This window comes from Brienomyrus brachyistius, unplaced genomic scaffold (genome assembly GCF_023856365.1).
Source record: "Brienomyrus brachyistius isolate T26 unplaced genomic scaffold, BBRACH_0.4 scaffold64, whole genome shotgun sequence".
Classification (NCBI taxonomy): Eukaryota; Metazoa; Chordata; class Actinopteri; order Osteoglossiformes; family Mormyridae; genus Brienomyrus; species Brienomyrus brachyistius.
The window spans coordinates 595,555-606,443 of record NW_026042339.1 but is presented as its reverse complement, the minus strand read 5'-3'; the positions used below and the strand labels follow the sequence as shown (position 1 = coordinate 606,443).

The 10,889-nt window shown below is 46.8% G+C and overlaps 1 protein-coding gene across 8 annotated transcripts in view; it reads left to right on the top strand.

The window, feature by feature from the left end:
* Positions 1-3,565: 3,565 nt before the first annotated feature.
* The window catches only part of arhgap28 (Rho GTPase activating protein 28), a 29,970-nt gene continuing 22,646 nt past the window's right edge, over positions 3,566-10,889 (top strand). For 2 of the 8 annotated variants that reach the window (XM_049002067.1, XM_049002061.1), the window contains exons 1-2: positions 9,886-9,982; positions 10,161-10,223. Coding sequence is in view for 1 of the 8 variants with exons in the window: in XM_049002060.1 (XP_048858017.1) it covers positions 10,048-10,223 (176 nt within the window). In the remaining 7 variants the exon portion in view is untranslated. Of the gene's footprint in view, positions 3,665-9,747; positions 9,862-9,882; positions 10,224-10,889 lie in introns of those variants that run through there. The other 6 variants (XM_049002069.1, XM_049002062.1, XM_049002068.1 and 3 more) reach the window with 6 other exon arrangements.

Genomic DNA, 10,889 nt, shown 5'->3' with positions numbered 1-10,889 from the left:
GTGTAACACAGTTACAGTCTGATACTGGCAGAGGATGGGTGTCACTGTGCTGTGTATCTCCTGCCATTTTCCATATGCCCACACCGTGAGATCCAGGCAGAATCATATTCCCTCTCAACATTCCAAATTTCCTTCCCACTGCAGAACTGATGTCAAGCTCACAGAAAATCCATTTTATCGTCCCCTTAAAAAAGCCCCTACAATAGAGGTTCCCTGCCAAAACCAACTGTCTTTATTCATCGAACAGGAAAGTTCTGTGTTGGAGATCAAGGGGTTGTTGTCTCCATCAGGACACAAATGGAACATTCACATACTAGCGGGCTCCTCGCAGATGTGGAGAATTTCTCGCTGACTTTGTGATCTCAGGCTGTGTGACTCCTCGCAGTAACGGCCATAAGAATAGATCTTTAAATGAGTCACACGCAGCTCTTGGTGGCGTTTTGTGCTGTACGACTATGAATCACCCTGGCACGCTTTTCTGAAAAGCCCGAATCTGCGTCTGGTTCTGTCCGACGCATAATCGCTTACTTTGTTAATTCCCTGTAATCTCTGAAAAGACTGGGAGACCCAAAGAGAAGCCGTGCTTGTGTGGCCATGAGACGCCCCTCCTGTCCCCTGACCTAAATTGGTGATCATGAACCATCGCTCTTGGTGCCAGCATTGTTCCCTCTGCTGGGCAGCCAAGCCGCTAATTCCCGCATCAATACACAGCGGCCTGTCCAGAGCCTCATCTGCGCTGGGAGAAATGCTACTAAACATACCCCAAACCTTCCACACACATCTACATGATGCGTTAAAAGTACAGCTCTGGGCTGTGGCTGCTGCCCTCCCTTTTCAACAACATGCTACATAATTAGCAAAATTCTAATATTAATATGGTATCGGTGCAGGTCAAAGGCCATGTGGAGCTCTAGACAAGCTTTACTGGGTCATTTCACACTGGGGGGGGGCAGTCCTTTAGTATCTTATCTTTTATTATAGCATCGAGAATGAGTATTGTTTCAGGATTACGTACTGTAAATAACATTTTTATTATCCACCTGCCAGGATCTGCCGTCCTGGTCTATGAAGATGCCTAATCTCAGATAAACGCCGTTTTCCAGGTGGTCTGGCCCGCTGCCCGCATTAGGTCCAGCTGTCACGGTCCTTTCGACTCGCTTGTGAGAATCAGCAGCGATCTGGCCCTCATTGCTGAATGTGCGGTCATTTCCTTCAGGGAGATAATGGGGATGTGGCACGCAGGCTGGGGTCAAAGGTCAGGAAGTGGGGTGTACCAGGAAGGAAGTCTGACCCGTATATATTTTACGCTGCCTCGCTGCAGGAATGTGCCCAGGGAGCTTCGGACGGAACCGTGACGGAAGCCAGCGGTTCGCGGGCCCTCATCCTTCACTCCGTCGGCCTTCACTTTCAAAACACCGAAACGTAGTCCATGGATGTAGTCATGGAAACCGCCACTACACTGGCGACTGTGCACTGTACACAAATCAGCCCAAGTGAGAGTATAACGTTCGGCTCGCCGGTCGGTTTCGTTTGACTTCCTGGAAGACGTCCGACATGCTGCGCATGTGAATGAATTAAGGAAGTAAGTGTGCATAAGCGTGGGGGGTGGGGGTGGGGGGGGGGGGGGGGGGGGATTAAAATGGACATGAGATGCAGTGGAAAGTATTGACTGCAAAAATGAAGCTGCTGTGGGTGATCGGCTTCATTCATTTCAAATATGACTCAGTTGTAAGTAACACAATGGAGGCTTGTATGTGTAACAGAACAACAATGATCCAAATATAAAGAATTCAAGGAGATGTGAGATTCACTATCTGCCATTTTAGGGCACTTTGCCAAAAAATAAGTGTGTCACAAAGATATAGATGAATGCATGCAACATTGCTCTTTTAAGATTGAACCCTTTGTTTGTAATGGAATGCTTCTCCACCTCCTTATCCTGCTCTCCAAACAAAAGGCTTACAATCTACATGTGCTTGGTGGGATTTGAACCCCTTAGCTGCTGGTTGTACACACGGTGCTCTGTCTGTTGAACTACAGGTGAGCGGTGTTTTTTTCTTTTGCGTAATGGTGGGTACATGGTTAGTCAGGCTGTCCATCTTCATGCTGGTTCTCCTGCAGGACACCGGGTCTCACCAGGTACCGCCTGTCAGGTACTAACTGTCTGGTGTCTGCGCAGATGGCTGAGCGGCTGCGCACGGAGCTAGTCCAAACAGGATTAGGCTCTGTCAGGCGTTCGGAGATACTGACGCTAATGGACAGGTGCCGGCGTCCGCATCGTGTGCGAGGCTCTTAGTGCCGACCGCTTGTGTGATTTAGGAGTGTGAGGCCGACCTTTGACCCTGTAACCCCACCCATTCTTCTGTCTGCGCTCCAGGGATGATGATGGCCAGACACAAAAAGCAGAAAAGCAGGCGGGGCCCGCCTAGTCCCTGTCTGGCCACCCGCGAGAAGCATTTAATCAGACGTGGATGGCAGCTCCCATCCATTCTAACCATGTTATCCTGATCGTTCAGATTAGTGCATCGAACATCTACGTGATGCGTTCGGAGTACAGCTCTGGGCTGCGGCTGCCGCAACAGCATGCCAGACAATTAGCAAAATTCTAATACTAATATAGTATCGGTGCAGGTCAAAGGCCACGTGGAGCTCTAGACAAGCTTTACTGGGTCATTTTACGGGGGGAGCAGAGAAGCTTGAACTGGGGAGGGGTGGTGCCTGTGGTTTGCTAAGGCCCTGTCAAAGATGGCTAACTGTGTTGCCGGCTGACTAGTGCTGAAAGCAATAGAGAGACATGATTTTCTCACAAACACCACTGGACCCTGTGCACTGTCACTGGCCTGAACGCTGAGGCCGTTTTCCAGCTCTTTGGTGGATCCTTCTACTCAGCTGAGGCCAAACAGCGACACGCGTCAAAGAGCCATCAAGCGAGGAGTGGTGTGGCGATGGTTCCTCGTCTGAAACGCGGGGAGGGAATTCCAGGACGTTGGCTGATAGCGAAGGCATTTCGATGCTCAGGGCGTCGAGTGATAAAGGTTAGACGACACGTTGAGGAGAGAGGGGTCAACGGTCAACTGCTTCAGAGGAACTGGGGGGGTGGGGCTAACAAAAGATGCGAATATAAGATCACTGCAGAGGTGCTCTGAGTGCGTTTATTCAGGCCTTGCTGGCTGGTGGCGTGATGCACCCCCTTTAGTGCCCTTCATTGGCGCATGATGCTGCATAAAAAATGAATTTCAGTGTAGTCTGATTTAATTTAACTCTCTTTGTCTTATTCAATGCCGTTAGGTCAATTCATCGTGAAAATGGAGGACTACCCGGAGAAGGAAGTCAAAGGTTTTTGTCCGATTTTACCAAGTTAATGATGTTAATGGTAGCTGCTTCCGCTGCCCCACTTAGCTGAAAGCCTGGCGCAGGTGGAACCTTGAAATCCGGAGCTTTCCAATAATGGGAGAGTGCAGGGGGCGGGAGAGGCGGGGGGGGGAGCAGTGGTGACGCCGCCCTACCCTCTCTCCACCCACCTCCAGCCACTGGCCCAGTTTCACAGCTGCTGCCACCCCAGAGACAGACACACGCTGGGAAAACAGCTTGCAGGACGAAAGAACAGGGTGGCGATCGGGTGTCAGGCTGGGACGTTCCCCGCGGATCCACTCGGCGATCGCAGGTGAGCGTGTCCAGCATGTGTTTAGGACAAGTCTCTCAGCGCAGTGTGATACCCAAGCGGACAATGTGCTAAAAGGACACAAAGAAACAATCTTCACACATTTTCCATTTCCTGCGTGCTCATTGGCTGTCGTTTGTTGTAATTGCTGTGCCCCGTGATGGAGTGGCATCCTGTGTGGGGTGGTCTTGTGCTTCCTGTGCTGGAAAAGCAATCCTGGTAAACGGATGGATGGATGGATGAGTATTTAATACATGTGTTCAGTTATTGTAATATAAGCATCATGGTGGTACAGCACCAGTTCCTACAGTCTTCCGTTTTAGTTCCCAGAGGGTCTGTGACCCTTGACCTCGTCTGACATATCTGATGAACGAGGTCTGACTTGCCCAGGGTGGAACCCCTTAACGCGAGCGGCAGAGGGTGTGTCACACGCCCAACATCGGCTGTCTGCAGCCATCCCACGCACACCCTGGCTGACACATTCGTCCGTGTAATGCATCCAAAACAGAGCAGATGTATTTTAAGGATAATACCTGGCCATCGTTGATTCATCCACGTGGATTTGAAGATCCTTCTGCATTATACAGTAGAGCACTTGTCTCTGGGATCCTGTGCAATATTATGGATAATTTGATCATTTCATTTATAGAGTTTTATAGGTTTTTTTCATATGAAGTATTGCATTATACATTTTTCACCCTGTGCTCGATCTTCTAGGTCAGTGTTAACAGCCCAAGCACCCCCCCCCCCCCCCCCCACCACCCACTTTGTGTAATACAATAAGGCCAGCAGCAGAGCAGGGTCTTAGGAGACAGGCTCTATATTTAACAGAACAGGAATCGACCCCCCCTGCACAACCCCCATCCCATCTGTATCAGTAATCACCGGCTCCATGCAGCATGCCCGGGCATCAAACAGCCCCAGTGCATCATGTTGCCGCCTTATTTGTTTTTTTTTTTTAGCGCATGTTTTTATGCGGTAGGCAGGCACAGACATGCGTAGTGACGAGTCGCCCTGTGGAAACTGCAGGCAGACTCGCAGTTCAAGCGCGCTGGGTACAGTCGGCTGTCGGGCTTGGGTGTTCACTGAAATCTAGTCTGTCACCGTCAGACAATGTGCCACTTGTGTGAGATTTGGCAGATCTGCGATGTATCAATTCTCAGTGCTGAATTCCCACCTTCTACCACCGACGATGACACCTTCCACTGACACTGGGTGGGGCCACGTGTATAAGCTTGTGAGGCGTGTAAGGCTTGGTCAACCACGCAGTTGCTACATACAAAGAACACAAAAATGTCCAACTTATATATATATCTCTAGCCCTAAATCACTAACTGGATTCCTTGAAGTTGCTCAAGATTAACCTTGTGAGGGTCTGTTTCCAGCTATACTAAAGGTAACTGAAAGTGATGTAACCCCCCCCCCCCCCCCCCCCATGACATTCCTTTGGCCACTGGCATTACTGGAATTCTCTTGACGCTTGGTGGTGGATGTCAAGGCTGGGCAGAAGAAGTTAGCTGAGAAGCTTGGAGCTTTATTTGTCCTGGTGGTTTTCCAGGAAGAATGAAAGAACAAAGTGCGTATTACAGTATATTAATTTAGTAGAGACTTTTATCCAAAGCAAAGCCGAATGGAGGAAACGGAGGCAGGTAGATGCAGGAGCAGCTGGGAATTATGGCCTCACTCAGGGGCCCAACAAAGGAATCACTTAGCTGACCAAGGGATTTTAACCTTCCGATCACAGGCACAGTGTCCCAACCAGCTGAGCTGTCCACCACCTGCTGAGATCATGGCACAATTAAACCCTCGGCTCTCTAGCACATATCCGTCCCTCTTCATCTGGGCGCTAAAGAACCAAACATCCCCAGACATTAAAGAGGATCCCTGTCATAGGAGACACTATGCATTCTGTACATCCTCCTGGCTGGAAAGAAAAATGAGAAGCAGGAGAAGAATCAGAGGTATCCCTCCCACTTTCCGGGGGGGGGGGGGGGGGGGGGGGCAGCACACACAGCAGAAAGATGCGGATAAAAAACTTCCGGTGCCCAAAATGCAATTTCAGGAATTAGTTACCGGGCATCGGGAGGAATGTATAATGCATGCAGTTATTTTCTGTATCTTGTGCAAAACGTGCTTAATTAATTCCCAAATATGGTGAATAAAAATATCAAAGAGCACAGTCTGAGAACGTTTCGATCTCAGTTTGCACCATATTAACTGTCGTGGGCTGCAACCCTGCAAATCCCAGCACAGACTGAACATGAGTCTTCAAATTAAAGTATTATTAAAACCGAATAGAAGTGTAATAAATGGTTAACGGTCGAGTTTGCTGTAAGGATCTGTGCAGCCTTGTAACTCACTGGCTTAAAATGGGCCCGTTTATGAGTTTGTATGTTATTCTCAGAAAAAGCTGCAAGATGTTGCGTTTGAGTGCCAGTCAGTGTTAGTCTGGCAGCTTAACATACACATATGTAAGCTGTTTCTCCAGTCAGAACAAACTAACTTGACAAGGTTTACTCTAAAGGCAAACCTTTAAACAAAAACATATTTAGTATAACGACTGGATTCTTTATGGTCTGCGCAGAGCACTTACATCTTCATATGCGTACATTTGATTACCAGGTGTTTGCTGCCAGAAAATATATGCTTTTCTCAATGCAGAACCCTGAGCAGTAAAAATACTCTTCCTCACCTATAGATATGTGAGTTATGCCCTTTGCTAGAAACCCTGGGTTTTCCTCAAATCTGATGTTTCTGTCCCCGAAACAGCCAACCTATAGTCCATTGCATCTCCCTCTCAGGTTGTCTGATATGTGTGGTAGTTTCACATAATTTATTATTTTCTTCATTTTGTAGAAGTTTGTGATATCTCTACTTTTCTTTCAAGAACACGATACACAAGAAGAAACCCAACCTACACATCTTCCACTCTCCCAAGTCACGCAGCACTACAGAATATCTTTCTCGCCGTACTTCATACTTGTGCATTTTGTATCAGAGAAATGAGTCATATTGGTGACTTTTTCAAGAAAATATTTCCCATAAGACTGCATGTCTGTGATCAGCTGACACACAGCAACCAATAATGATGTTATTTTTAACATGTTATTTTTTCCAGCAAACCAACAGTTTCTGTTACTTAATAATTTTCAGGTCTCTGACCTCCCAGTAAATCAGTGGTAGTGTTTACCACCACTCAAACCACATGTTTGCATACAGCCTCCAAGGCTCAGGGTGCCCCCTGTTGGCCACAAACAGTCATTACTGAGGAAATCCGCCTTTTGTTGTCATGCACAACATGAGTGGAACACATTAACAAAATATATTTAATTTAGACTCCTTGCCTTCTCAGATTGTGTTTTAAAACCTCTTAAACTCTGAGCTTAAAGAACAGTGTCATTGTTTTGTATAAATTAATTTTATTTTATGTATAGTTTGAGCATTTGTATGTGTTTTTATCTCTGTTCATATTAATCATCTCTGTATGTATATGAAACGTTTGTCTTTTTTCTTATTTGCTGCCATCTTGGCCAGGATTTCTGGAAGAAGAGATACTGTATCTCAGTGGAACATTCCTGGTAAAATAAAGGATGAATGAAATAAATGTAATTATATTACGGTCGGGGGACAAAGGGCCCCAAAGTAAGTGACGCCCCGGAAACGATAAACCTGCCCCTGCTGCAAATAGAACGTACACTCCATCATTCAAAGTGAAACTAAAAATGTACAACAACAATAAAAAAAAAAAAAAGAGAAATGAGAGCCCTCGTGGAAACAGCATGGATACCAACTGTTAACTGCATGGATGCCAACTGTTAACTGCATGGATGCCAACTGTTAACTGCATGGATACCAACTGTTAACAGCATGGATACCAACTGTTAACTGCATGGATAACAACTGTTAACTGCATGGATGCCAACTGTTAACAGCATGGATGCCAACTGTTAACTGCATGGATACCAACTGTTAACAGCATGGATACCAACTGTCAACTGCATGGATGCCAACTGTCAACAGCATGGATACTAACTGTTAACTGCATGGATGCCAACTGTTAACTGCATGGATGCCAACTGTTAACAGCATGGATACCAACTGTTAACAGCATGGATGCCAACTGTCAACTGCATGGATGCCAACTGTCAACTGCATGGATGCCAACTGTTAACTGCATGGATGCCAACTGTTAACTGCATGGATGCCAACTGTTAACTGCATGGATGCCAACTGTTAACTACGAGGTCAGAACCCTACAAACCCCCCCGACAGCAGAATGATGTGTGCTGGTGCCCCGCAATTAAAACCAGACGGGTCATCCAGCCAAAGTGCCACGTGATCATTCGCTTGTCAGCCCAAAACCTGAATCACAGATGTGGTCAGTGGTATGAGAGAGCAGGGGGGGGGGGAGCACCATGCAGTCTCTCTTCTGATTTGACAGTTTAATAGCGCGGCTTCAGACATAGTCTCAGTCTGAATGCTACATTTGCGTGATTCCTTTAATGCTAGTTCAGGCCTTAGGGCCATGAGTTATCCGAAGGAGCCTGTTCTTCATCTCTGCATCTAAATTGCATTATGGGAAATTCAAGAAATGCTAAATTCATCTAAATTTGAGAACCAGAGTTACCCCCTGCCCCAACACCCAGCATGGGTCGGGCTTGGATCCAGGCGGCACTGGATACTGTGATGATGTTTGTTCGCGGACGGTGGGGCCGAGGAAGCATTAGAGATGTGATGGTCCAACAGCCTCGCCCACCCAGGGATGAGATCTGACCCTAGGAAACACAAAGCCCCACTGGCTTGTGTCGTTTTTCACGGCACAGTCAGTCACCGTTTTACTGCTTTCAGAAGGGCTCATTATCCCCGGTAAGGGGTTCAGCTGGCTCTTCGCACACTGTTATTTCAGGCTGATTCTTTCCATGGACACTCGCATGGGGACATGGCGCCCAGAAAGGGTGTTTAAGGGGCGCAGACAGCGGCCTGTTCCAGGACACACCGGGGGGGGTTACGGGACACATGGGGGTCTGTGCACTGCAGCTGGGGGGGAGGGGTCATTGACAGCAGACAGCTGCTTGTGTCACGCCCCCTACCATCAGGCGGTTCGGGTTTCGCAGCCAATCAGAGCGCGGGGCACCGCCCAACACGCCAAGCTCAGAAGGGCTCATGTTTTCATAATCAATTCCAGGCCGTGATAGAGCCTCTTTGAGATCTTAATGAATGAGAGTTAGGGGGAGAAACGACAGAAACAAGAGGAAATCAAAGAAAATAAAGGAAGAGAACAGATGCCAGTAAAAGTGAGGACTGAGCAGCGTCATTCATCGCTTGATGGGGAAATGTGGGGATGGGAAGATGGATATGCTCAGATATTCCAAATAATTACAAGCACAATAACAAAAACAAGCTAGTGTATAAACACGAGTTACATACATAATATGTAGATAAAAAGATCTATATAAAAGATCGGGGAAGCGGCAGATGTTTTGGTAGGCAATGGAAGCTTTTGTGTTACTGACTAATTACTCACAGACAAGGGCATAGGTACACCCAGTATTTTATGTGGATTCATACACCCCCCCCCCCAAAAAAAAAACAAAAAAAGATCATTACACTTAAATTATTAAACTGCCTCCCCCCCGTATCAAACTCTCGTCCACGTCCTTGCTAATAGATATTTTACTATTCGTCGGTCTGGCAAGTATCTAAACGATATTTAAGGAAACACTGCCTGATGTTAATATGTACAAAATATGCGCTGTACAATAAATCCATCTTCACTATACAGCAACAAAAAAGCATTATGGAGCCGGACTGGTTCGGCCGTGATGAAAATGCACTCGCTGTTAGAAATGTCCCAGTGGATTAGCGTTGTGGTGATATATTGATACAAAAAAAGTGCATTACTCAGCGGCTCTCCTCTCTTAGGAAGATTTCCCCGTTATTTGATCTCACGGGACCACCTTGCCGAAACAATAGACGTGGGCTTTGGCGGGTCACTCTGTGCCATAATGAACTCGCTGTTTATGCTCAGTGCCAACCCATTGTCCGTGTCCCTGCACTGTGTGCTGAATTCAAATGCGAGCCAAGGCGTTTGCCCTCATTTCCCAGTTTTCGTATAAAGGGATTCCTAAAGCATTTTTTTAATTGCTGTAAACGGCCACCAACCATGGATCCGCGACTCCCAGGCGTTTAAGATTTGCAGGGTAAATGTGGGCGGTGTGAAGTTCGTGCAAATACGGAGAAACTCCGACAGAGCCGCAACTGCCGCGGCTCCGCTGGCTTTTGCGGCGGCGCGCTGCTAAATTGCTCTCGGAGCCCCTAATGGTAGTCTGAAACGTTACTGGTATTTACTTCATTTTTTAGGTTCTATGCTTATTTCGTAAGAGTGAATGAACTATTGCTGTCCGGAATCAGCAGTTGAAGTTCATCCAGGTTTAAGGATGGAAATGACAGGCTCGGGCAACGTGGTTCTGACCGCTTTCCACTCGTACTCCCCGTGCAGGAAATCACTGGGCGATCGGACTACGGGGACACCGCTGTCTCCCGGACGCAGTTGCTTAACCAGGTAAGACGTGTGCGCAAATAACAGCTATTCTGACATTTCATGGCAGGTATACGTGATGTACCTTTGACCTGCGGGCGTCCTAACACTTTCGTTCCGAACACATCCCACTTTGATTTAAATTCATATTAAGTATTATAATGAAATGTAATTCGTGCATTTCTTTTGTAAATTACATTAGATTCCTTTATTGTCACTGTACAGAGTACAATGCATTTTTGGCAGCAGCCCAAACGGTGCATTCACACATAACAAGTAGTTAGAATGTGAACTGACATACAGTGCGGTGTAGAAGAGAAATATAGACATATAAACCATTTCGGACATAAGTCATCACACAGGACATAGCATAATAAAGTTAAGCAAAGGTTTAGCAAGGAACCACGCAAACTTTGCTTGAGGGCTCCATCTAAGTAGCTTGTTTGTATTTTTCTCACTATAAAGATGAGATGGCTGCGACCCTTTGCATTTCTTATTTAAACCGGATAACATGGCTCGATGTATTTGCGCGGAGTGATGACATTAGCGGTAGTTTTGTGTTCGTAAGAGTGCAGAGAGTCTTAATACCATTTCTCAGATGAAAAACAACAATAATAACAACAATGAAAACAGAAAAGCCTGCAGCTGAACCCCAACAGACAGTGACAGGTGTTGGGGTGTGCGCGCTTG